This window comes from Zonotrichia albicollis, chromosome 12 (assembly GCF_047830755.1).
Source record: "Zonotrichia albicollis isolate bZonAlb1 chromosome 12, bZonAlb1.hap1, whole genome shotgun sequence".
Taxonomy (NCBI): domain Eukaryota; kingdom Metazoa; phylum Chordata; class Aves; order Passeriformes; family Passerellidae; genus Zonotrichia; species Zonotrichia albicollis.
The window spans coordinates 1,616,416-1,643,194 of record NC_133830.1 but is presented as its reverse complement, the minus strand read 5'-3'; the positions used below and the strand labels follow the sequence as shown (position 1 = coordinate 1,643,194).

The 26,779-nt window shown below is 47.6% G+C and overlaps 1 protein-coding gene across 4 annotated transcripts in view; it reads right to left on the bottom strand.

Moving 5' to 3' along the window:
• The window catches only part of LOC106629547 (uncharacterized), a 121,570-nt gene that overhangs the window by 18,228 nt on the left and 76,563 nt on the right, over nt 1–26,779 (bottom strand). Inside the window, exons 7-9 of one of the 4 annotated variants that reach the window (XM_074550320.1) lie at nt 15,846–16,467; nt 15,513–15,617; nt 12,850–13,534 (exon numbers count right to left, since the gene is read on the bottom strand). In XM_074550320.1, the coding sequence (XP_074406421.1) occupies nt 16,076–16,467 (392 nt within the window). In that variant the 3' untranslated portion in view covers nt 12,850–13,534; nt 15,513–15,617; nt 15,846–16,075. Of the gene's footprint in view, nt 1–1,232; nt 1,448–12,849; nt 13,535–15,512; nt 16,468–26,779 lie in introns of those variants that run through there. The other 3 variants (XM_074550321.1, XM_074550322.1, XM_074550319.1) reach the window with 3 other exon arrangements.

Below are 26,779 nucleotides of genomic sequence, written 5' to 3'. Positions count from 1 at the left end.
CAAAAGTCCAGCCCCACACTCTGAGCAATGCAATTCTACTTAAAATCCCAGTTCTGATTTTGAACTTCTTTTTCCCCATTGCCAGAACAGATCCCAGTTCCTGGATGACACTGGAATCCATCCCCCAGAGGAAATGGGATTTGGGCTGTGGCTCCCCAGGGTTGGTGCCTCACAATCCAGTAGTTCTATTAATTGATTTAATTAATGCAGGTGCCTCATGATCCAGTGGTTTTATTAATTTGTTTAATCAATGCAGGAGTGAAGCCACACACACACAGAGGCTACATTTGCTGTGTTAGCTCTGTCCACTGCCTGAATATTTAAAAAATAACCACAACTGGAGCTCACTTTTAGCATTTCTCAGCAGATTTCACAGTATTTAAGAGATAAGGTCAGTGAAATTAAATGAGATGCGTCAACTCAACAGGAACTCAAGAATTACAAAGGCTTTACAACCTTTAACCCAGCAGCACAAGGTGAGCAGAGTCCTGTTCCCAGAGCCAGCAGGTCCATCCCTGCCCTCATTCCAGCCCCACAGGCAACCACTGCATTTCCTGAAGGATTCTCAGCTTTCCCCAGGAATTTGGAACACCATCCTGCTGCATGCTGAGCTCTTCTGAGCACCGGGATGGATGCTCAAACGCTCTCCCCATCAGTGCTCCCAACAAGAGGGGATTTATTGTGCTGAATGCTGAGAAGAACTGGCTGAGGAGTGGGAAATCCATCAGTGTGAGGCCAGGGGTGCACAGGCTGCTCTGCAGCACAGGTGCAACACCTTAAATCTCAGCTGTGCTCAGCCAGGGCTGGAACAGTCCCTGGCAGAGTCCCCTCCACCTGGGGATGTCACCTGTGAGCACTTTTCAAGTGCAAACCCAAATTTAGTGTCCTTGCCATCCCGCCTGGCTCCAGCACTCCAAATGATCCATGGCTGCTCCTGCACTGCCTTTCCAGAGTAAACAGAGGCACCAAATTTCTGTTCACAAGTGCAGGCAAGCTCCGAGAGTTAATTATTGTAATTACCCATTGAACAGGCTCCGAATGCTAATCTATCATAAAGTGGCCTGTTAATTGGTGTTAAACTGACATTAACCTGCCATTTCCCGTGTTTCCAGGCTGACCTGGAGCACAGCACCGTGGAAAACCCAATCCATTCCTCATTCCTGGCAATCACCGAGTGCCAATTTGAAGCAGAATTGGAAAAAAAAAAAAGAAAATTAAAAAAATCTACATACCTGGAATTGGAATTATTGTAAGAAAGGGAAACATCATTCTGCTGCTTTGAATTCCAGTCTTTGACAGTGTAGGACTCCAGTTGTCTATGGTTTTCCATGGAATGCTTTGTGCAACGTTCCCTCTGCAGTGTCTGTGGTCTCTGCAGGAATTGGGCTCTGCCAGCCTGGACTGGCACTGCCATTGATGCCCTGTGCAGGCTGCCCTAGAGCAGAGGCTGGCCGGAGTCACAGAATAAAGCAGGGATTTATTCAAAGCATCTCCTCCGTGGATGCACCTTGGGCAGCACCAGAGCCCAGCCAGGGCTGCACCCAAGATGAACCAAAATGGCCCCAAAATGCACGAGGGGCACGGGCTCTGTCCCTGGGATCAGTTCTGCTCCATTTGCACCTTGCAGTTCATTGTCCCATCCCAGCTTCAGCCCAGGCAGTCCCACCCTGCTTGTTTTTCTCTCTCCAGCCCACGGTGTTTGTGCTCCTGGGCTGAGATTGGGATCATTTGTCCTTGGTGCCCAGCTGGAGCAGGAATAGTTTTGTCTCCCTGCTCTGTGCAGAGCTCACCATGCCCTGATGTGAATCCCAGACCCACACACTAAAGCAGCACAGAATGTGAAAAATAGAAAAGCTAAACCTGAGCAAACACCCCCCCACTGAACCACTTCAGAGCCATCCAGAGCTGCCCCTGAGAATGGAAAAAGAGATTTGCTTTTACAAACAAACTAGGTTTGCTGATAAATGAAATCAGACATTGAAAGTTTAAAGAAACAATGAAGAAGAAAAAACCCCTAAATTCCATAAGAATTAAAAATTAAAAGGGAGGGTTGTGCATTAGAGGGGAATCTCTGGTATCAGGCGTATCAGGGAGTCTGAACCTCTCAAGTACCTCATCCATTGGGGAAAGAGAGAAGGGAAATGCAGCTGGGAAATTGGGATAAAAAGGGAGGCTGAGTCCTCCAAAAATTTGAGAGATCTCAGGGGAATGCCCCATGGCCTTTCCCTTTATTCCAATAAAGTAAAAGTACTCCTCTGTTTTCTTTTTGGACCTCTGGTGTTTGTGGATTAATTTTCCTAACACCCCTAAGGAGATCCCGGAAAAGCAGGGGCAGGTGTCAGTCTGTCTTTCCTGCTCACCTGTCCCTGTCTGGGCTTTAATCTGTAGCAGTGCAGACAAAAGGTTGGCTCAGGTATTTCTCAGAGGTCAGCTATAAAATCCAGGTGCCCACCAGGGCAGCGAACTTCCACTGAAATCTGCTGCAAGAGGGAGAGCTGGAATTTCCATTTCAGACACCCATCAGGGGAGGCAGCTCTGCTCACTCGTCTCTTCCCAAAAACTGTCACTGAAGTGCCTTGACCTGCCAGAGCCTTTCTGAGGTTATCTCACCCGACTGACAGTTATCTGGACTAAGAGTTCTCTCTTTTCATTTTATATAACCAACTGTAAAAGTTCAGGGGAACTTCAAGTGACCTTTACAAAGTCCCAAAATCATTCATTTCCTGAGAAATTCGCCATTACTCAGCAGCACACGGCCTCCCTCTCCGTGTGAGATCCCACTGCACCCACTTCAGCAGCCCTCAGCAGAGGACACAGGACAGAAGTGCTCAATTTAAAAGATGTTCAAGAGTTTACAAAGAGTTTGAAGAGAGTGCAGAGTTTGAAGAGGGCAGCAGTGAATTTTTTATGTGCTAATCCAAGCCTCTTGGTGTTCAGTTACATTTAAAACCAGGTCTAGGATATTAGAGAAGGGAGAAAAAGGGTCAGTTAACCAGAAATCCCATGGAAACAGACATTTATCTTGTCCTGAGACTCCTTCCACAATGTTTTAGTGATAATTAGGAAAACAAAGCCTTTGTCATTTAGTATTACCTCCAGTTGTACTCCTTGCCAGAGCAGGGCTGTTGTTGCAGCTCATTTATGTCATTTTTCACTTTCCTTCCAAAATCCTTCCATCACCTGCCTTGGCATGTTGAATTCCTAACCAGATTGTACTGAAAACTACAAAAAGCAGAGAAATAAAACCTGCAGTGCCATCAATAATAAACACAGGAAGCTTCTAGAGGTGAGAATCCATCTCATTCACTGCCTTCTGCTGTTGATGGTTATTATTCCTCCATTCAGGCTTTTCCAAGACATCAATTTATCACTTTCTCTCCCAGCACTGGCTGCTTGCCTAAGTCCACCTGCGTGAGCCTCCTGTCCCCTCTTCCTCAAAAAAATGTGCAGATCTTCTCTTTGATACCATTTACTGCCACTCAGATGCTCACCCACAGGAAATTCTCATTTATTTGGCTCCACAGAGGCCCTGTTACATTGACAAACTGATCCCTGTGGCCGGCAGCCCTTCCTTTTCCTTGGGAGCAGATGTGCTGAGGCCAGCATCACCTCAGGGCAGAAAACACAAACCCAAAGTGCCCAGCAGCAGTGTCAGCACTTCCACCTGAGCTGGGAGGGAAGGTAATTCTCAGTCCTGATGCTGGTCTGGGTGTCACCTCCATCCTGGGAATGGTGTTCCTGGAGCAGCTGCTGCACAAACCCCGTGTCCCTGTGTGTGCTTCACACCTTGCAGCTGACATTGAGCAGGGAACTGGTGACCAGGGATTCTGGCAGGAGATTAGAGAGCTGTCAGTCCCCAGCTCTCTCCTCCAGCCCTATCACACACAGAATTTATTGTTGCTGGGATACTGTCAGCCCTGGACATTCTGCTTTGCTTATCTTTTACTCTTCAGTGTTACATATCCCCAGTCTTTTCTCGAGCTCCCTCATTACAATTCCATCCACTCCTCACACCTGCACATCCCTCCAGTTTCCTCGTGTGCTCTCACTGCCTTATTCCGTGCCAGTGACTTCAAATTCTGCTGGAGTGCACGTTCCCCTTACAGCAAGAGAGGAAAGGAAACCTATCCAGATAGGAAGCTGCTCAGGAGAATGAACTCTGCAGGCTTTGCACTACAGGAATTACCTGGTGGGGCTCAGGGAGGATGGACAAGCATGATCATAAAAATCCCAGAATGGTTTGGGTTGGAAAAGAAAAACTTCATTTTGTTGGAGCTCATTTTGTTAAAGTTCATTTTGTTCCACCCCCTGCCAGGGGACACCTTCCATTATCCCAGGGTGCTCCAAGTCCTGTCCAACCTGGCCTTGGACACTTCCAGCCTGGCACCCTGTGCCAGGGCCTGCCCACCCTCACAGGGAACAATTCCTTCCCAATAGCTCATCAAACTCTACGCTCTGGCAGTTTAAAGCCATTCCCCTTGTCCACTATGATGTCAAGGACAGCTGTCAAAATCCAAAATGCCCATTGGAACTTCCTCTGGACTTAATCCCACTTGCTTTTATTTCACCAACGTGGTCCAAAATGGATGTGGAGACTGAGCAAAGGAATTACTCATCCCACTTGTTCGAGAGAGTGGCTCCTCAGAGCACCCTTCTTCTAGAGAAGTAAAGAAAAACTTCATTGCATCCATCTGGAATATTTCCTTAATTACTTTAGGGTTGAAATCCAAATGCAAATATTTCCACAATATCCCTAAGAAATTGGTTTAGTCCAATGAAAGGAATTAAAACCTGTTCTTCGTATCTTGGGACTCAATACCTCATTGCTAATGACTTTTCCTGAGCTGACAGTGATATTTCCAGGAAGAAGGGAGGCTGGAGAATGCCGTGAATGGCATTTCAGAGCTGTTTCTGTGCTGTAAATCCCCCAGGATGCTCAGCCCCAGCAGGAGGAGTGCAGAAGCACAGGGGTCTCTCCTTTCCTGCCTGGGTATTTGGGGCTGGGTCTCCTGCTCAGGATGAATGTCCTTCCCTGCTTGCTGCCAGCCCCTCAGGCACTCCCAAACTCTCACTCTGCCTGCTTTGCTGCTCCTGATTGCTGTGCCAAAAAGCTGGGTGCTAATTTAAACCCCAGCCTTGGCTTTTCTGGGGCTGTGTGGGCCAGGATCCTTCTGCAGGCAGAGGCACACAAGGCTGCAGCAACAGTTTTCTCCTTTTCAGATAAACCCCAAAGGCCCACTGGCCATTTCCATCCATGTAAATACTGCAGAGAAGACCCCAAATAATGATTGAGAGGATCCCAAATAATGATTGTGCCTCAGTCCTGCTGAGGTGATGGCAAAACTCCTAAAGCCACGCTGGTTTGTGACTTATGTACCAGCCGAGATCTCAGGGCAGCATCATCGCCTCAGACACACCAGGGCTCTGAAACAGCCCCATCAGCCAGCTGTGGCACTTACAATTCATTATTATACATTATAATTCATTATTTCTGGCTGCAGTTATTTATTCCATGCCCTGCTTTGCCTCATTACAGGGGTGCCATGGCTTTTCTGTCACATATGAAATGTGATGATTGAAATTATGCATTTTGTGTGTCCTAAGGATCTGCAAGAGCCATGGCAGGGGGCTGGAATGATCAGTAATCATCTGTAAGGTCCCTTCTACCCCAATCATTGCATGATTTTAATCCCTTCCTCTCTAGCCTGGCTGTTCTGCTGTGATGCTGGTTCAATGCTCCACACCAGTATCAGCCTGGTCAGGTGAGTTCCTTTTGAGGGTCAGGGAATATCCTGAGCTGGAAGGGACCCACAAGGATCAGGGTCCAGCTCCTGCCCAAACACCCCCAGTCCCACCCTGGGCATCCCTGGCAGTGCTGTCCAAACACCCCTGGAGCTCTGGCAGCCTTGGGAATGTTCCCATTCCCTGGGGAGCCTGGGCAGTGCCAGCCCCTCCTTTTCCCTCACCTTTTCCTGATCCCAGCTCCGTGCCAGGGGCTAACTCATCAGTGACCTTTGTTTGTGTGGATGGAGAGCAAACCAAAGGCTGCCTTTGCAGAGTGCTGCTCCTCAGCAGAAATTCCCTTTGTGGATGCTCCCAGGCCAGCAAGGTGCTTCCCTCAGGTTCATGCCCTGCTCCTTTCAACAGGAATCTCCTTCCCTGCCAGCTGCAAAGACAACAAAACCAGACAAGCTGGCCCTTGGGGGCTGCAGGAAATCACCTGCTGAAGGCCCTCCTGTTTTGTGCTCTCCACAGGGAGCACCCCTCATTAAAGGCCTGGGGAGGCTCCGCACCCTCCTGAGGAGCAGAGGGGTGGCAGGACCTCCCAGGCTGAGCCCTGTGCAGGGGGCCCGGAGCTGCCATGGCCAGGAGTCAATCAGCAGCTCCACTAATTGCCACATTCACTCATTTTCCCACAGCACAAGGAGGACGGAACCCGAGTAAATTGCTGGGGCGGGCTGCGTGTAACCCTTGGCTCAGGGCAGGTCATGAATCTGCAGGCTGGCCTTTCACAACTCTCTGACCTTCCCATTTATATTTTTTCCAAGCAGTAATTTTCTAATTAACAATTTCTCCCCTTTGAAGCCTTGCACCGCGTTTTCTCCTTTTCTGACAGCAGCAAAATTGTTTTTCCCATTTCCTCATGTAGATTTTCATTTTCTGTCCTCCCAAACAATGGCAAGAACAGAACAATGCAGGGAAATACTCAGAGTTACCCCCTGCCCAGATCAGAGAGGAATTTCTTATCTTTGACACCTGCTGGCAATTAATCCTCTGCATGCTTGAATTTACAATTAGGAGCCCTCCTGGAACAGGATTCAAGCCTGGATCCCAGCTGCCCTCTGCCTCCCCAGGAGCTGCAAGGGGCCAAATCCTGCTCTTAGTTTAGGCGATTTAAGGAGGAATTTCTCTGTTTTCTCTGGAGCATCCCAACAGGAATTTCTCTCCCTCCAATACCCATTAAGGGGACACTTGGGCACTCTTTGAACTGCAACCTCAAATTTTCCACCCCTTGGATTTGACATGAAGATGTATTTTGTCCATGGAAAGACATGGATTTCCTACAAAAAGACATGGATTTCCTACAAAATTTGGGTTTGGGGCTGTGTCAGTCCCTCTGCAGCAGCCCCACATCAGGCATCCCTCAGAACAGCACCATCCTTCCCAGCTCTTGGATTTTGAGTTGGTCCTGCAGTCTGGCAGGCTGAGGAACCTCCTGCACCACCAGATTAACTCCTGCCCTCCCCAGCACTCAGGGCAGGTTTTCAGGCCAGGCTTTTGTGGGGATATAACAATGCCTTGACTTTGCCCATTTGAAAATATTTCTGTGCCCTATAAGCAAGTCAGCTTTGCAGAGTGCAGAAAACTGAATAGAAATATTGCAAAGAACACTGTTCTTTGAAGTGCTGGTGGCATTAGGAGGCCATTTAGTGATTTAAAGAACACCATTTTATTAAGTATTTCAAAGCAGCTTCAGAGCTATTATTTCTTATTTTGCTGTTTAAACCTGTAAGTTTGAAAATTAATCATTATAGGACCTTTGATGCAAAAATCTATGAATAAAATAAATTCTGAGGGCTACTTTCACACTAAGTTATATTAAAACACTCCTTCATCTCCCTTATTAATTTAATGCACATCTCAGAAAGTATCTTAAATATCAGCAATAACATTCTACTAAATAAGCCAAACCCCCTATGGCTTCTTGATTTTTCTACTTTTCCCATCTAAGATATTTCCCATGGCTTTCCAGTGACCTTTAAATAAACTTGTGGGGTTACTAATTAGCATGATAAACAATAGATTCGCATTTCATGGGCAATTTCATGGTCAAGCAGCCCACCAGAGCCAGGCTGGGCTCTCTGCAATACCCAGAGTGTCTCCAGCAGAGACACTCCCCTGAGCAGCACCTCTGGGAACACAGGTCAGGACAGATTTCCTCAGTTCCTGAGGGCTCAGCTGAATTCTGCCATTGCCATGGGGAAGATCTAGAGGAAGGGTCTCTCCCAGAAGGGGAATGACACATTTGAAAGGCTCACAGGAACAGCAACAACTGCCCCAGTGCCCGTGGGGACGTTTGGGGTGACACAGGAACAAAAGCAGCCCCATCCCAGGGAATTCCTCATCTCCCCGTTCCCAGGGCAAGCTCCTCTAGTCTCTTCTCAATGACACTTCCTTGGGGTTCAGAATTCAATTTGAAGCAGTCACTTTACAGATGGGTTACAGCAATTTTCTCTCTCTTTTTTAGGTTTCAAGCAAGAGAAGACAAAATGATCCCCAGGATTGTATTTCAGAGTGGTCGCTGTTGGGTTGGCATGGGAGATTCCCACAGGGGTGGTCAGGAATTGGAATGGGCTGTCCAGGGAAGCTGGGCTGCCCCAGATCCTGGCAGAGCTGGACACTGGGGCTGGAGCAGCCTGGGACAGTGGGAGGTGTCCCTGCCATGGCTGGGGTGGCACTGGGTGGGATTTAAGGTCCCTCCAACCCAAACCAGTCTGGGATTTGGAGAGGTTGTATCCCCACAGGTCCCCAGGATGGGAGGAGAATGGGATGGAAAAGCAGCAGGAAGAGGAGGGCAGGGGGGTCAGGGAAATAAACACTTGCTGATAATCCAGGAGAGCATTTCTAGGCTCAGTTTTGCCCTGAGCTCAGGGAAGGACTTAACTTAGGGACCACAGAAAGTATTTCAACAGCAACAACACAAAGAAAGAGGGAAATCATGAAAGAAGGGTGCATTTGGCAAAAAAACCCAACAACCTAGCTAGGGGAAGCTGGGGGCACAGGGCAGGTCCCCCACCCCTGGTGTACCAGCCAGTTGCCATAGAAACCCATCACTGCAGCGCTTTGGGGCCCAAACACGGCAGCATCCAGTGGTGCCAAGCAAAGCCGGCCCTCAGGAAGGGCTGCCCTTCCCACTCCAGCTCAGCAGCAGAGCAGGGACGGCTCAGAGCGCAGCTATTCCTGATTTTCAGTGATTTACAGCCCAGCTGTCATTTGATATCCATATGCTCCCATTTGAGATAGCATTATGTGCATCATTTTCTGGGAATATACTTACAGCACAGTGCACTGCATAAAGCAAATAGGGTACTGATGGGAAAGAAATAACAGAATATTAAAGCAAAATCAATAAATGCCTTCAAATCTCATCTCTCAGCCTTGCTTAACTTTGTTTAGGGAGGCAGGGAAGTTCCCAGGAGCTGGCTATGCTCCCAGCTGGAATGAGGAGCAGGAAACCTTGGAGAGACAGCAGCACCTTCCTGGTGCATGGGGAAAAAACCCTAAAGAGAGAAACTGGGCTTTTATAACCCAGGGCTATATTAATCAACAATTAGCATTCAGCTGAGCACCTCCACACCAACCAGCTGCTCCCAGCTGTGCCACAGCTCAGGCTGGAGGGCAGGCAAAGCAACAACCAACATGGTCCTAATTGTTCAGATAAAAATCTCACCTTGTTTCTCTTTTTATCAAGAGGATTATTCAGCGTCATCTCCGTTTTCCAGGTGGGAAGTGCTAGGGGAGTGCTGGGCTGGGGGCTCCTGCCATGGATCCCCTCGTTGGAGATACAGGAGAAGGTGCTGATGTGAAATATTTTTATATAGGCCAATCCTCTGCCAAAAGTGGGTCCAGAATTAGGTTAGTAAGTCGGTATTTCCACACAGGATGATGTGCCCTGCTTTTCCAAAGTGCTGAGTACCCAGCTCAGAAGTTCCCTTGTGGGGCTTGAAACTTTATTTTTGGCACCTGGTTTTGTAGAGAGACCATCTGTGACAGCCACGTAATTAATGCCAAGTTACATAAGCCATTCATGAATAAGCATTATTTTCCATATATTAAGCTTGCAGAGACAAGCTTCAGAACTGAACTGGTATTTAGCAAGGTAGGCTTCTGAAATTGTCAATTAATGCTTCTTGACATTTTCTAAGTATGTTAATTTATATTAAACCACTGCAGCCAACTCTGCATAAGATAACTCCGAGCCTCAGCCATAAACTAAGAAGAAATATGCAGTTGAGGAGCATTATGGCTGCTCTTTGTCATCTCCCTGACATAATGCACATTGTGTATGCAATGCAGGGAAGATAAACACATATATAAAGCAGGCAATTACCTCAGCTCACACAGATATCATATTTATGACCATTTGCAGGCTTGGATGTAATTCATTGACTTTAGGTGCTGGAGTAAATACATCACTCCAGCCCCACGGGCCAGGCTGTGAAATACAGGTATCAAGATTTGCTGCCGTCTGCTAAGGCACAGAAATCTCCACCCTCCTTCCAAAGGGCTGGTCAGGGAGAGGAGTGGTGGGAAGAGCTGGGATCAGAGCTGCTCGCTGCCAAGGAATGACAGGGAATGCAGGTGGGGCACAGCCAGGAGAGGGTTAAATTTGATAAATCCACAGATTAAACTACTTGTTCCTTTGAAAGGCAGGTTCCCCTGTTGAGTGGCACTTGGAGAGGATCGTGGCAGGGTCAGTGGGATCATCCCTGGGTGGCAACAGTGCTGGTTTGTGAGGGGATTCAATGGTCCTAAAGATGTTTTCCACCCTAAAGCATTCCCTGATTCCATGGTTTTGCAAGGAGATGGCCTGGGCTGAGTGCTTTGCTCAGGATCAGCTGCCCAACAGGACAGAGAGCCTGGATATGAACAGAGAACACAAGAACAAGATGGTTCAGCTTTGAGAAGGATCCAGAGAGACCTTAGAGTTCTTTCCAGGGCCTGAAGGGGCTCCAGGAGAGCTGGAGAGGGACTGGGGACAAGGCCTGGAGTGACAGGACACAGGGAATGGCTCCCGGTGCCAGAGGGCAGGGATGGATGGGATATTGGCAATGAGGAATTGTTCCCTGTCAGGGTGGGCAGCCCTGGCACAGCTGTGGCTGCCCCTGATCCCTGGCAGTGCCCAAGGCCAGGCTGGACACTGGGGGCTGGAGCAGCCTGGGACAATGCAAGGCGTCCCTGCCATGGCAGGGGTGGCACTGGGTGGGCTCTGAGGTCCCTCCCAACTCAAACAATTCCAGGATTCTCTGATCATGCTCACCCACCCTCCCTGAGCCCAGCCAAGGGGCAGAGCTTGCAGGGCCTCACACCTGGCAGGACCTGGGCACTCTGGGGCCTCAGTCAGAGCCACTTCCAGCCCCTCAGCCAGCCCGGGGTAAGGACAGGGGCTGCATTTCTCAGCCCCCCTTGCCCACTGCAATTGCCAGTTATATTGTACACAGCAAATGACTAATGAGGGGCAATTAAAGGCCAATTCCTCATCCCCAGCTCGCTGCAGGCACTCAGCACACAAATGTGCCACTTGCATTTGCTGCCATTTCACAGCCGATTTCATCTGATGTGAAATGGGGAAGGCAGTAAAGAATCAAATCAGAAAAACCATTTAACCTCCCAGATTATGAGAGGATATATCACTCGGAATGCAGCACTTCCCAGATCCTCAGTTAAAGCAGAATCAGCCTGGCTGACTTGAATCCCAAAGACATGCAGGCTGGAGGGACACGGAGCTCTGACCTGACAGCACAGGGAGCTGGAGATGGATGTTCAGTAAATGTAGTTTTCAATTGATATTCCCAGAAATTGGAAACATTTTGCAGTTATATCTCCAACAATCACAGTCTATTCTATTCCATAACCAATATGAGCGATTACTTGAGGAGATATAACAAATGCAAAATGCTCTAAAAACAGATTTTGAGAGTGATAAAAGATGAATTACACAAACACAGCAAGAAAACCAAAAAGAGAAGGGCTGCTCTACAGGAAGCACAGCTGATCCTTTCCTGTTTTATTGCTTTGGGAAAGGAAAAAAGGGGGGATAAATTAAGCACTTCATTCTGAAAGTAAGTTTTAAGGTAATCTGATTAAAACAGCTCCCACTAGCACCATTCCAGAGCAGCAAAGGATAAAATCAATAATGAACATCAACATTTCCATTTTGTTTAGTGGCTCTGTAATTGAGCCACGAGAATCTGCCTTTCACTCAGGGCTTGGCCAAGGGAGGGCCAGGACTACCCCAGCTGGGATTTCTCCAGCAATTGCTCATTTATTGCTGAACAAAGAACAACGCAGCTCCAAAGGTGATACTCTGGTGTAATCTGGGGGGGAAATGTATAAAGCTTTTAGGATTTAGGGCTTGATTTGATGCTGCAGGAGATTTTGATAGCATTTGGCATATAATGGTCATCTAACATCAGGCTGCTGTCTTAATCTATCCTTGAATATTAATCTCAAACCAAACACTAATCCTTGTTCCCAGTTTAAACAGAAAAACAGGAAGGAAGTGGAACTCAAACCCATCCATGTCCAACCTTCCCTCCAGGAATGAGGATTTCCATGGGATTCTGCCCCATCCATGTCCAGCCCTCCAGGAATGAGGATTTCCATGGGATCCTGTCCCATTTGTGTCCAGCCCTCCAGGAGTGAGGATTTCCATGGGATCCTGTCCATATCCAGTACTCCTGGAATGAGGATTTCCATGAGATCCTGCCCCATCCATGTCCAAGCCTCCAGGAATGAGGATTTCCATGGGATCCTGCCCCATCCATATCCAGCCCTCCAGGAGTGAGGATTTCCATGGGATCCTGTCCTGTCCATATCCAGTACTCCTGGAATGAGGATTTCCATGGGACCCTGCCTTGTTTGTGTCCAGCCCTCCAGGAATGAGGATTTCCATGGGATCCTGTCCCGTTTGTGTTCAGCCCTCCAGGAGTGAGGATTTCCATGGGATCCTGTCCTGTCCATATCCAGTACTCCTGGAATGAGGATTTCCATGGGATTCTGCCCCATCCATTCCAACCCTCCAGGAATGAATATTTCCATGGGATTCTGCCCCATCCATTCCAACCCTCCAGGAATGAGGATTTCCATGGGATCCTGCCCCATCCATGTCCAACCTTCCCTCCGGGAATGAGGATTTCCATGGGACCCTGCCTTGTTTGTGTCCAGCCCTCCAGGAATGAGGATTTCCATGGGATCCTGCCCCATCCATATCCAGCCCTCCAGAAATGAGGATTTCCATGGGATCCTGCCCCATCCATGTCCAGCCCTCCAGGAATGAGGATTTCCATGGGATCCTGCCCCATCTATGTCCAATGCTCCAGGAATGAGGATTTCCACGGGATCCTGTCCTGTCCAGCCCTCCAGAAATGAAGATTTCCATGGGATCCTGCCCCATCCATGTCCAGCCCTCCAGGAACGAGGATTTCCATGGGGTCCTGCCAAACCCTCCAGGAATGAGGATTTCCATGGGATCCTGCCCCATCCATGTCCAGCCCTCCAGGAATGAGGATTTCCATGGGATCCTGCCCCATCCATGTCCAACCTTCCAGGAATGAGGATTTCCATGGGATCCTGCCCCATCCATGTCCAACCTTCCAGGAATGAGGATTTCCATGGGATCCTGCCCCATCCGTGTCCAATGCTCCAGGAATGAGGATTTCCATGGGGTCCTGTCCGTGGGAGGGGAGGGGAAGGGCTGTGTGACAGCAGAGCCATCAGGAGGGACACATCACAACAGGCAGCAGTCTGGAGGCTGTAAAAATGAATGGGTTGTGTTTCACTGGCTTTGATGTGGTTGTATCATCTGTAAATTATCTACCCGGCCATTTTTCCAGTTAGCCATTATTCTGTCATGCCAAGGGCTGCCAATTCCAGCCCTCCCAACCATATGCACGGCTGTAAACCTTGAAAGCAGCTGTCTCCAAAGCAAGCCAGTTCGGGAAGAATAGGAAAACAAATTACATAAAAGCAGATTAACTTCTCTTTAACTTCCCTTAAAATATTTCTTCCCCACGGCCTCGGTAATCCCATTTTTTAAGGGAATTTGGTCTCTTTATTTGTTATTCTTATCAGTGTGACTTGAATTTAAAGCTTTATGCTTCATGTTTCTGCCCAGGGACCTGTTGTGATGGTAATCCTCAGGCTTTTCCACGGTGGGAATGGCTCTTTGAGCAGCTTTCAGCCCCTTGCGCTGATATTTCCCATGAGACAAAGCCAGGGAATGCTTGGTGCCCACAGCTGAAGCTCCTCAGTGGACAGCAGTAATTTTTGGATGTTCTTGGGGGTTTTGTTGTTTTCTCTTTTAAATTTGGACAGCTTGGATATGTGGCACTCACCTGTGCAGAGGAGCTGTGGCTGCTCCATCCCTGGCAGCGCCCAAGGCCAGGTTGGAGAGGGATTGGAGCACTCTGGGACAGTGGAAGGTGTCCCTGCCCATGTCCAGAGTGGAACTGGATGAGGTTTAAGGTTCTTCCAACTAAAATCCTAAAAACTAAAATTGTGGGATCCTGTGATCCTCAGTTCATATATTGGCAGCTGAGACACCAAACGGGCACCAGGGGCTTGATGGAGCAGGATCAGCCCTGTGTGGTGCCCAGGACCAGTGTGACCACCTCAGTGCCAGCTGTGGCTGCTGTTCCCCTGCCAAAATCCCACCGGGAAGGGCTCTGAACAGCACAGGAGCCCCGAGCTGGGAGCCAGGAACCCGCGCAGGAAAATCGCGTGTGGCGTGGGAGGAGAGGCAGATTGCTCCCCTGGGGACAGCAGCAGATCAGAGAATTAAAACTGAATGAGCTCCCTGTGCCCTCTGCAATTAAAGGGAACTTGAAAGAGTTTCAGTTTGGTGATATCATTAATTTCCCCTCTCCTCCTCGCTCCCACTGCAGTTCAGAAGAGTCCTCCACTGTTTATTGACTGAGTGATGAAAGACTGAGCTGAAGAGACCCAAGAAAAGGAAAGTTGGAAAAGTTTTCAGCCCTTTCATCAGTTCTTTAAACAATGTTCAGAAAAACATGAGAGACAGACTGTGCTTGAGAGAAATATTGTAATGAAAGCTGCATGCAGTGGGCTTTGCTGTCCAAATGTGACTCAAATACTCGCAGGCCAATGTCGTGTGAAGATTTACTTGGCAATTTTGTCACAAACAAGGCTGTTAAGAAACACATTTATACTTACCCAGCTCTTTTCCTTATTTGCTAAGGAAAAAAACTGCTTTGGTGCACCAGCCAGGTAGGAAATGCTGTATGTAAGGGTTTAAAAATAAATGTATGTGCACATATGCCTGGCAGGAGCACAGGGATCTCAGGGAGCATGTGTCAAGCACCTCCTAAATAAAACCTGCTGCAGAGCACCCCACACTGAAATATTGCCTCAGATTTCTGCCCATGTCTCCTCTCCTGTAATTCCTGGCATTCTTGTCCCATAGCTGAAAGGAAACTGAGTTTTGATCACCCCCAGGATGGTCCTGTAGGTGATGGGAGCAGCAGAGGGATGGGTTCCACACCAACAGCCCAACTGGTGTAAAATGTCCTAGCCTGCAATTGCTGCCAAGTCTCATTGGCCACGAAATCCCAGAATGGTTTGGGTTGGGAGGGACCTTAAAGATCATCCAGCTCCAACTTCCTGCCAGGAACTAAAGGGATGATTGGGATCCATGGTACAGGAAGGGTTAACACAAGAATCCAATTAGAAAGAAATCCTAATTATTTCAGCAATCAAAAGCAGTGACTCACCTTATGAGGGAGCCAGCAGATGCCATCAGCACAGACATTTTCCTTGTTTATTTTCTTGTCTTCTCAGACTGGGAGGAGAACGTGGGGGATCCCATTCCTGGCCATCTGGCATTAGTGTGAAAAATACAGTGTGAGATACTCCACAGTTGTCTCAGCAACTCCTTTCTGCATGACAAATTCCCATGTTCTCCTGACAGCTTTGGTTTTTTCCAGGCTCTGCCCACCCATGACAAACCCCCAGGAGATCTGTCCATTTACAACCCCAGCCTCAATCAGCCCAAACTGAGGTGCCTTATGAAAAATTGCTGTCATCATATTTCTAAAGTCCCATACCTTCTTGGTGCTTTTCTTGTAGGCAGCCACAGCACTGACTCCTTCTTCTGCAGATTGTTCCTGCTCCTTCAAGGCTGTCCCAGGTTGGCCAACCCACCCCCTTTTATCCCAGTTATCTTAATTAGTCACAGCTGGAGCCCACTGAAGGACATCACAGTTGCAGCCCAATTAGAACAACTGAGACTTATCGGGGCAAGGCCACCTATACAATACATATATTTTACTATGACTCAAAGGCCACCTATAAAAAATGAATAATTTTTGGTCAGAACTGAGAATTTTAAACACTGGGGTCCCAGGTGGTGAGGCTGGTGCTGATCATGGACCTGAGGGCTGGTGGGACTCAGGTGCTCATAGGTAATGCTGTGCATGGATTGACCATCAGGGACAGGCTCAGGCTTGGCTGGCAGTGCTGTGTTTCTGCACCTTCCCAAGCAGTACAAACTTGGCCCAAATGTGACTCCAGTCTCTGCAGAGAGGAGGCTGTGAAAGCTGTGACCAAGGCCAGCCTGAGGTGACACTTCATGCACCACGCTCTCCTTGGCACCTGCAGCTGATTCCACGTCTGCATTCCATGGTTCCCACTCTCCCTTTTCACTGTTGTTTCCCTCATTGAGAAAAACTGAGGGAGAAAACCAGCACAAAGATGTTCCGCATTTGTCTCAGAAAGCCTCAAATTGAAAAGCAGTTCCCATCCCCATTTCCTTCTCCCTGTTTCCCTCAGAGCTGCCCTGTGCATCGCTATGGATGCCGTGGCATCGAGGAGGCCTCAATGGGAGCCTGACAAGCTCTGCGTGCCCAGGAACTGTCTCCTAGCAATAGGGAAGTGTAAAAACCTCAAAATAACTCCTCCTTCCATTTCTTTCTGCTCATGCTGTACAACATGGGGTTTGGGGTGCGGTTAGGATTTTTGTCCTCACTTCCTTACAGCAAACCCTGCACGAGTGGGGTGAAACGAGGCTCAGCAAACCTGAGAACCCAGGAACATCACTTGCAGCTGCCTTCAGCACACTCTGCATGTGTCTCAGAAAGACTGAAAATGAAAAGCAGCTCCCAGCCCCATTTCCTTCTCCCTGTTTCCCTCAGAGCTGCCCCGTGCATCGCCATGGACGCTGTGGCACCAAGAAGGCTGCTCTGGGAGCCTGATGAGCCTTGTGTGCCCAGGAACTGTCTCCTAGCAATGGGAAAGATGGAAAAGCCTCAAAATAACTCCTCCTTCCATTTCTTGTCAGTGACTGTACAACATGGGGTTTGGTTAGGATTTTTGTCCTGATTTTCTTGCAGCAAACCCTGCACGTGTGAAATGAGGCTTGGCAAACCTGAGAGCCCAGGAACATCCCAGGTGTTCACACAGCCTGGCTGCAGCTCACAGCCTGCTGACACATGAGAGGAAGCTGTGGCAGCTGTGATGATTTGCAGTTACGAGGTATTTTGCACAACCTGAGCAGGGAAACCACCAACTCTGCTCGCTGTGTCCCAGCAACACTCAGTGGATGCTTTGCAAAACAGAGGGGAAATGGTTTTGGATGTGTTTAGTGTTTGGAAATTGGGAATAACCACGTTCAGGCTGGTGGAGTGATACAGTCTGAAATGATGGGAGGTGTCTGGCCTGACAGGGGTTTTAGTAGCAGTGCTGATTAAAAAAGGGGCAGGTTTCCTGTTCTGCTGTTGGATTTACACCATCCCACCACCAAGCTGTCATGAAGGACTGTAGAATTGACCAGGACAGAAACAATTATTTAAAAACCAAACACACACAGCTAAATGGCCAGATCTCAGTCCCAGAAGTACCCAGACATCACTCTAAGCTCCCCCATTATTTTCTTATCATTTTCTTTTCCTGAGTAATCCTCACCCTCTACTTCTGATTGAAAAATACCTAAAAATAGTTGTGGAGAAGAAACTCTAATGAATTATGCAATGGACATATGCTCTCACATCAAATCTTGATGTTTACTTTATCTGATGCCATGCAGAAGACTGAAGGCTGGGGCTGTGCTGGGAATGATCCCAGCTCTGCAGTGGGATTCTAGGTCACATCCCTCCATCTCAGCTCAGCCGTGGGAGCACCTGGGAGAGCAGATGGCTGGACAATGTAGCTGTGGCTGGTGGTTTAATTTTCCTGGATTAAGGAGCAAGTACTGTGCAAGGAGTTTGATTTGCTAAAGATGCAGCAGCAACCCTGGCACAGGAAAACCTTCCCCGGCTCCGAGGCTGAGCCGCCTTCTCACAGAGCTCCTGGTAGCACTGCAAATCTCCAGGCAACTCATCCACCAGTCACTTCCCAGTTATTGCCATTTTTATTGCTTATCTCTAAGAAATATCCAGCCAAAAAACAGACTGTTTAAAATCTACCTTCCAGCCACGCAAAGCGCGAAGCGCCTTGTCCCGAAGTGACTGTAAAAAAGGGGAGAACAAAGATCTTTCTCTTGTTTTGTAATTCCTTCTGACTGCCTCTCCTGGCCACTGTGAATCAGCAGATTTCAGACCTGCTGGCTCCAAACCAAGGCTGCTTCCAGAACATCTTCATCCAGCATGGCCTGGTCCAGGCACTGCTCCCTGCTGCTGCTCTGGCCCAGGTGAACTGGCTGCCAGCCACCTCAGCAGCTCCTGCCTCCCACACCCTGCTCACAAAGGCAGCTGCAGCTCCTCAGGAAGGCACAGCTGGCAGCACCGAGCCCTAAGAACCCCTAATCATGACAGCCATCTCCCACCGGGAACTCTTGAGGCTGAACTTGGACAAATCTTGGCCTGAGAAGTAAATAAAGAAGGAAGTATGGTCCTGGGAAAAGAATTGCTAACCTTAACAGCTTCACTCTGACAGGAATTAAAACAAAAAAACCCCACTATTTCAGAGATGGATACATGGGTGTAAATTGATTCCAAATATAACCCCATTGCCTTCCACTGAAATCCATTAGGAGTGGATTTAGCCCAGCGTGGGTGCACAACACATCCCTACAAACTCATCTCTAAACCACTGGACAGATGTGAAGATTACCACGAGGGGTCTGAGATTTAGAATTCATAAATGAATTTCTTGTTTCTCTATAGAGGAGCATAGCAGGATTATGTGGAGAAAATTGCACATTCTTGTATTGAATTTTAGTTAGGAGCAGCTTCGAGATAAAATTAACCAGAGTAGTGAATGGATTATAATAAAACAACACTGATACAAAAATAAAAAGGGAATTACTCTCTTACTTTCACACCTATCAAATTTAGAGGAAGAAAAAACCTACAGTAGCACTGTGTGTATTATCAGGACAGTCAATGAGACATGAAACAAGGACGAACTCCATTTGCCTGGGCAAAAAGCCCAGTTTGGAAGTAATTGCTGTAGTGGTGTAGCAGCTGCAGATATAGCCAGATCAAATCCAAAGATCAAATGCTTATTTCATTTTGATAAAAGTCATTAAACCACAAATCAACTTACTCTGGAGTACAGTCAGGAAATAGCTCTGTATATACCATCTGCACATAACTCTCCCTAATAAATTAAAGCAGAGACAGCAGATTTCTTTTGTGAAATCCTCAAACTTATATTTCATTAAGTATCAACATTTCTCATTTGGATTTTGTTTAGCAGATAAGCCCCTGCACCATGTTTCCAAGCAGAGCAGAGGATTTCTGGGCTGTGCTGGGTCCTGGCAGCTCAGGGCCAGGCTCAGAGCACGACTCAAACTCAGCCCTTTGCCTCTGGGCCTCGAGGAAGGCATAAATTGAAATGTTCTTCTGAAAACTAATATAAGAGAACAACTGCTGGATATTTCTAATAAAACTCCATCAATTTGAATGCCTAGATATTAATGAAATCCCTGTCTGTGCTAAGCCTGGAGATGTTCTTACTGCAAGCCAAACTTTTCAAATATGAAGCAGGGAGGAAGGGAGTCAGTCCTTCATCAGGAGACCAAGGCAAAGTCAGGCTACCACAGGTGATGATATGAAAAATGACATTTATGCTGCAGGAATTTAATTAGACTGAGAAAGAATTTGTAGTAAAGATGTCACAATAACTCAAGACAAAATGAAAATCAGTCCAAAGACCTTCAGTCCCTAATTAGTTTGGGAATAGTAGATTAAAGATAAACTTAGAAAAATTGGTGGAGTGACTGGCTATTAGGGGCCACGAGAACAGAGGATGTCACCTTAGATTTTTCATTTTTTGATGCTTTTCAAGAAGACCAAGTCCAGAAAAAAAAAAAAATCTAAAATCCAGGAGCTGATTTCTTTTCTTTCTTCAAGAGATCAAACATTTTTGTTTTTAATAAACACAACGACAGCCACAAGCCTTGCTTGTTGACACTGATTTTTTCCCTGAAATAATGAGCTGCGTGACACCTTGGTTATATATGGAAAACAGCAACTCTGTGTACAGACAACATTCCATTTCTGTGTACTGCTGTTTGAAAAACAAGGGAGAAAAGGTCTTTCTGATCATCCACAATAAGTTATTTTCTCGGTGCTGGCTTGTTCTGTGCAAGACAAATGAAAGGAATAACAAAGCAGGATGTTCACAAAAGAACCAGGAAGATTTTTGAGCTCAGTGATTGATCTGGATGTGTTCATATTTAGGCAGGAAGAAAAGGAGTTTATGCAAAACATTTTGCAGTCGCCACCAAATGGATTTTAAAGCTTTGTGATTCTGGTGGAGCTTTTCCAGCTGAGCCCTCATGTCCTACCTGGCTTTGGGGTGCTGATGTCCTTCATGCCAGGGGGATCTGGCTGCTTCCCACCCCCTCCAGTGCCAGCAGCAAATTCCTGCTGATTCCAGCTCTCAGCTCCCAGCAGAGCCATGGAATCATGGCAGGCTTTGGGTTGGAAGGGTCCTTGAAGGTCATGTCATTCCAACCCCTGCCACCTCCCAGGCTGCTCCAAGCCCCATCCAACCTGGCCTTGAATATTTCCAATATACTGACCTAGCAAAAACAAAAGTCACACCCTTGGGTCATTCAAAACCCTCCTTTTAAGCTCCTATGAAAGGAAGAGACCTGGAAGAGGAAGCAGACTGAAATCCTGGGAAAGGCCATCCCGAACAGGGGATTTTCTGTCCATGGCTCTCTGAATTCTCCCTAATCCCCTTGAATTCTTTCAGTGACTTAGGAAGAAAAGCAAGTCAGGGAAGTGACCCATCCTTCATCCTCCAGACATATTCACTTGAAACAAAAAGAAAGGAAAACAAAACACAGAAAATACAATAATGTCCTCCCTTGGAGAAGGGACCTCACCCCTGCATCCCACAGGTTGTTAAATCCACCACACACTGCATCTTCTTCTGTTTTATCCCAAGTGGAACAGACCCAGCCAATCAGGGAAACTCAAAACTAGGAGGAAAATACATTTACTAGAAAAAAAAGTAGCATTACATAGCTTGTACACATGGTAACAGCATTAACAGAGGCTATTTTGTGTTGTCATTTAACTGCATCCCTGCTGGAAATAATTCCTTCAAACACTACCTAAAACTTGGATATAGTGCACAGAGGAGAACAGGAGCTATCCACAATCTGCATCCCAAGTGCCAAATTTGCTGAGTTATTTTTATTGTAAATTTCCTGTAACCCCATCAATCCTCATTTCTGCTCTAAAGAATTTCCCATGGCTGTGCCAGAGCCCTTCCCGCACATCATATCCCTGAGCACACCCTCAGTGCCCACAAACCCACTGTGCTTTGAATAAAATCCTGCACTCTGGAGCTGCCCATCTTCCAAAATCCCTCTGTTTGACCTTGCTCAAGGGCAGGGCTGTTTCCCCATCTGCAGGGCAGTGTGAGCTGCTGCTCTCAGCCCTGCAGTGCATATGGTGCTCCCCATGCCGTGCCCTGGGGCTGCCTGGGCAGGTGCAGCACAGGCTGCTGTCCTGCTGCTGATTCCTGCTCGTTAGTCACTCTCTGCTCCTCAGCTCCAGTCATGCTGTTCTCCTCTTTGCTGGAGTGTTAAACCGGAGTAGGAAAGGCATCCTTCAAAATGTTCAATCTGTCAGGATTTTCTTGCGACCTTCTGCAGGGTCATAGAATAGTTTGGGTTGGAAGGGACTTGTGAAGTCATCTAACCAACCACCAAAACGGGTCAAAATGGGGTTTTTCACTTTTATCCAAACATTTTTCATTATGAAGGAGGAGTAAATTACATTTACACACAACAGCAGGCTGAAAGTCTGCTTGAATTTTTGAGTCCAATTCCCGCAGCCAGGGAGAAGAGGGATTTTTATTCTCACCAGCACATGAGACTGATGACACTTTGCTTAAATCTCACTTTGTTTGGTTTCTTTATCACAACAAGAGACATTTCTGAGTGAGGAGTGGGTGGGTAAGCTGTGGGAGGTTCCACCCACCTGGTCCAGGTCAGGGCTCCCCAGCAGCCTCCTGATGCTGCCCCAGCATGGCATGAGGGCATGGGCTGTGCAGGAAGCTCAGCAGGGTGGAGAAAACACCCAAATCTTGCACGGGGAGTAGGCAGGGAAGAGGGCAACCACGGCAGATGGCAGAGCTGAGGCAGCACCCAGTGGCTCGTGCTGCACGACAGGCTGTCAGCTCTCTGGGAACAACAACCCCAGAATTACACACAGCCCTCACAGCACAGCTCCTGCCTGGAGAATCCCTCCCACAGCCCCCAGAGCCTCAGAGGCACAAAAACAAGGATGCCTTGATGGGCTTACCTGAAAACAGAATTCAGGGAATAAAGAGCAGGTTGGTTTTTTTGGGTTTTTTTTTTGAAGGATATTCATGTACATTTTGGACAGACAAAGCCCCCCAGGGGCTACACCCAAAAATGGACAATGGGTCAAGAGGTTTTCACACTTTTATAAGTTTGGTCTATTTGGAAATTGGGGGTTAATCTCCCAATTCTAGCTTCAGGTAATGAAGTCATTGACGCCAAGTTTGCTGCCCCAACTCACTTTTGTTCCCATCTCTGGGCCCTGAGGCAGTGAGGTGTCCTTGATTGCCAGGCCTGCAGAGGAATTGTTGTGTCTGCCCCAAATGGGAAAGCAGCAGCTCACAGAGTTTAGAGTTACACACTGAAGAACTGCAGGATTATAAATATATGGAAAATAGAAAATTTAAAATCCTAAGGCATCAACACCAGCAAGGTGCACTGGGCAAGCCTCTGAGAGGGGAGAGGAGCCCTGGCCTGGCCCCATCCCTGCCTGAAGCCAAGGGCTCTGAGGGCTCTGCCCTGCCCTGACACCTCCCTCACCCCATCACATCACTCAGCCAACACCGAGAGCATCTCTGAAAGCCCAGCACACACAAATCTCCCGTTTTAATGCCAAGGTCTGAATCAGAGCAGAGAGTTTAGAGTTTACTCTCTTTAAGATCTATAAAATTAATTACTGGTCACTTGACAAAATAAATTGACCTTATAATAAGGTTTCTAAAAATGCAATTGGTGTACTTAGTTAAATTACATTTGTACACAGCAGCAAGTTCTTCCCTACTTTACACCTCCCCTAATGCTCTCCTCAGTCAGTATAAGGCTGGCAGAATTTAACCTCTCATATAAAAGTGGCATGCACTTATTTCCCTGGGGAACTGACCCAATCCAGAGCATTGCCTATTTATAGCACTTTCAAAAATAAATCCTGAGGCAAGAGAGTATGAAGGCTGTTAGGAAAGGCTATATTTGTTGATAAAACTATGGATAAAAGTAATATAGCTGCGTGTTCCCATCCAAAGTTACTCTCAGTGGGTGTTGTAAATTTTAAATTGTTACTAAAACTGTGCAGCTCAGAAATAAAGAGGGCCTGAAATCCCAGAATTGTTTGGGTAGAAAAGGACCTTAAATATCATCCAGTGCCACCACTGTCCTAGGTTGCTCCAGCCCCAGTGTCCAGCCTGGCCTTGGGCACTGCCAGGGATCCAGGGCAGCCCCAGCTGCTCTGGGCACCTATGGAATATTGGGATGGACAATTCCATCCCAATGTATATTCCCCTTTGTCCTGTCCCTCCATGCCCTTGTGAAATGCTGCACAGGCAGACAGATGTCCCTGCTGGACCCTCACCAGTCCAACCCTGAACATTTCTTTCCCATTTCTGTGAGCTGCAGGACTGGAGGGCACAGCTCAGGACCAGCTCTGATGGCCCCAAGGCAATCCTGCAGCAGGGTGGTGCCTCTGAGACAGCTGAGATGATGGCAGGGATGTTCCACAGCTCTGAGCTGTGAGACAGCAGCAGGAGGATGGGGATCCGCTGTGCTCCTGTGGCAGCAGCCCTGCAGAAAGCCCTGCTGGAGGGAAGGAGCTGGCTCGCTCCAAACCAGCACGGACAGTCAGACAGCAGACACGGAGTGAAGCTATTTGGCAACACAGATGGGCCCTGAGTCATTTCTTGGATCTGTCTCCAAACACAGTGTGACAGTCAGAGCTACAGTCGGGCTTTGGAAGAGCTTGGCAAGGAGCAGACAGTGATAAATGTGCCAAATCTCCTCTGACCTTCTAACTGTCCCGTTTCCCCATGGCTTTGTCCTGCCTGTGGCTGCAGTTGCCATCAGCCGAGCTCACAGCACAGCCCTGCAGCCCCAGAGACCACTTCAGTTCCTGGTCTGGAGAGGTTTTATTCAAAAAAATCCAGGATACTTGAGGAAAGCTCACTTGGAGCTGACTCACGGAATAATCTTTCAGAATCACATCTGCGTTTGGCCTGGAGCAGAGCAGAGATTAGAAATTCCCCATCTCTGATTCTCATGAATACAGATTTCCATGCGTTCATCCCCTGCCCATGGCACTGCTCTGCCCTGCCCCACTGCAGCTGGAGGTGCAGGAGGAGGGATCACAGGGAATGTGTGCCCATGGAAGCATCCCAGCATCAGGAGCCGGTCACGGGGGACACATAGTGGGGACACCAGGAGGGAAGAGACGTCCTTTCAAAAAGAACCACAATCCTTTCATTCTCTGCGTGTTTTTCTGCAGAGCTGGGGGCGTTTGTCCCCTTTCATTCTGCCTGCTGGCTTTTATCAGCAGGGAGAAGCAGGCAGGAGTGACACTGGAGCAGAGCCGCCTCCCCACGCCAGCAAAGCAAGACTCAAAGTCACGGCGCCGACTTCCTGTGATGAAATATTGATCCAAAACTCTGTCACACCAGAAGCAGTTTAAAATCACCTTGTTTTTATGTGCAAATCTTTTTTTTTTCAACTGCAGCCTAGCGCTACCGGATCGCTTTTCTAAGTTACACATGATTTAAAAAAAAGGGAAATATACCTTGTGAGGAATTTCAAAAGAAATTATTGCTTTCGGCTTGAAATTTTTAAAATTCATTGTCATTTTTTTCAGCAGCAGTGAAACAAAAGGTATTTCTTTTTCTTATTTTGTAGACATTATAACTTATCAATCCTCTCTTCTTTATCCTTTGGCAAAAAGGAAAAGAACATAAAATAAATTGTAAGAAGAATTTTCTTGCAGCAAAGTTACCCCAAACCATGATCAATGTTCTCCAAGCAGGAAAATCTGAAGGAATCAAAGGCTTCATGAAACATTCATGGCAACAATATGCTGACAAATAGTTTCTCAGTCAAAACTTTTCCCTGGCTCCACTTAACATGGCCTGTGTGAGTTCAAGAACTCATTTCTGGAGCACCAGAAGGCCAGAGGGGTTTAGCTCATCTAGCTGGGTGTTTTTCCAAACACAATCCCTTGAGGTCACTTGATGAAGTTAAATAAACTCTCTGCTTCTCCTGGATGTGCTGACTCAACTCCCACCCCAGCCTGGGTCCAGGGAGTTTCTGAGCTGAAGGACAAAGGGCAGGAGCTGCTCAGCCTCCAGGTATCCATGAGAAATCCCTCCATGAGCAGAAATCCCATTTGGAGCCAGCCCAGCACACCCAGCCAAGGCTCCAGCCCTGTCCCCCTCTGCTGCACACACCTTCCAAACCTGGGGTTTGCCCCACATCTACTGTTTGATGAATTGTGAAATGATTGTGTGCTGATCATTAGCAAAACCTGCTGCAACAAAGTAAAAATTGGGATGAAAGAAATCAGGTGGCATCCCAGGAGCCACCACTAATTGTTTGGTACCTAATGAATGACACAATTCGCTTGTTGACCTTGTCAATCTATGCAGAGTTCTAACTAATTAATACAAAACTGAAACCACCAAGGGTGTGAGATGTTTTTGGTCGACTTTGACCCAGAGTGGCACCTACACTGATCCTGGCACACTGTTAGAGCTCAGTGACACAGGGCAGGAGGCACCAGAACACAAAATGCCGCTCAGATGAACTTGGCAAGATTCTGGGAATAAAATTTCATGGCCTGAAGCTGTGCCACCTTGCTGGGATAGCATCCAATGTCTCCTGTCAAGCTCCATAAAGCAGGGTAATGAGTGAGGAGCACCTGGCTGGCCCAGGCAGGGCCCTCATCAGCCAGCACAGGCTCTGCTGTCACCAGGGCAGGGCCACACCAAGTCCTCACCAGGAAGGGACCCCTGGCCTTTGCAGGAGTGGCAAAACCCAAGGGACAGCTGAAACAGGAAAGCAAAAATCATTGCTGGTGTTGTCATCGGAGGTTTTCAGTCATGGCTGTTCATGGTAGGAGGATCCATCAGAGACTCGAGAGCCCTTTGGGGCTCTTCAGGAATAAATGAAAACCTGTGAAAGCTTCCAAGTGAACAAAATTGGGTGTACAGCTACACCTTAGGCTGGAATCAAGTGGAGACAAAGGGTTGCCAGAGTGGAAGACACCTTCCACAGAGAACGTGCTCACTTCTTTCCTTGAACTCTCTCTCTCTCAATTGCACCTCTCATTGATAGATGCAAAGTAAGACTAATGAACTATTGATAACCCTGGCACAAAGGATTATTAGACAAAGCAATTTCATTTGGGGGGCATTGATTTGTATGTCACAACCAGAGTACAAATGAAGATGGTAGTTAGGAAGGATGAAGCTGAATGCTAAACAGGTGGGCATCCTGTTTATTCCTAACTCCTGCCTTAGGTAACTC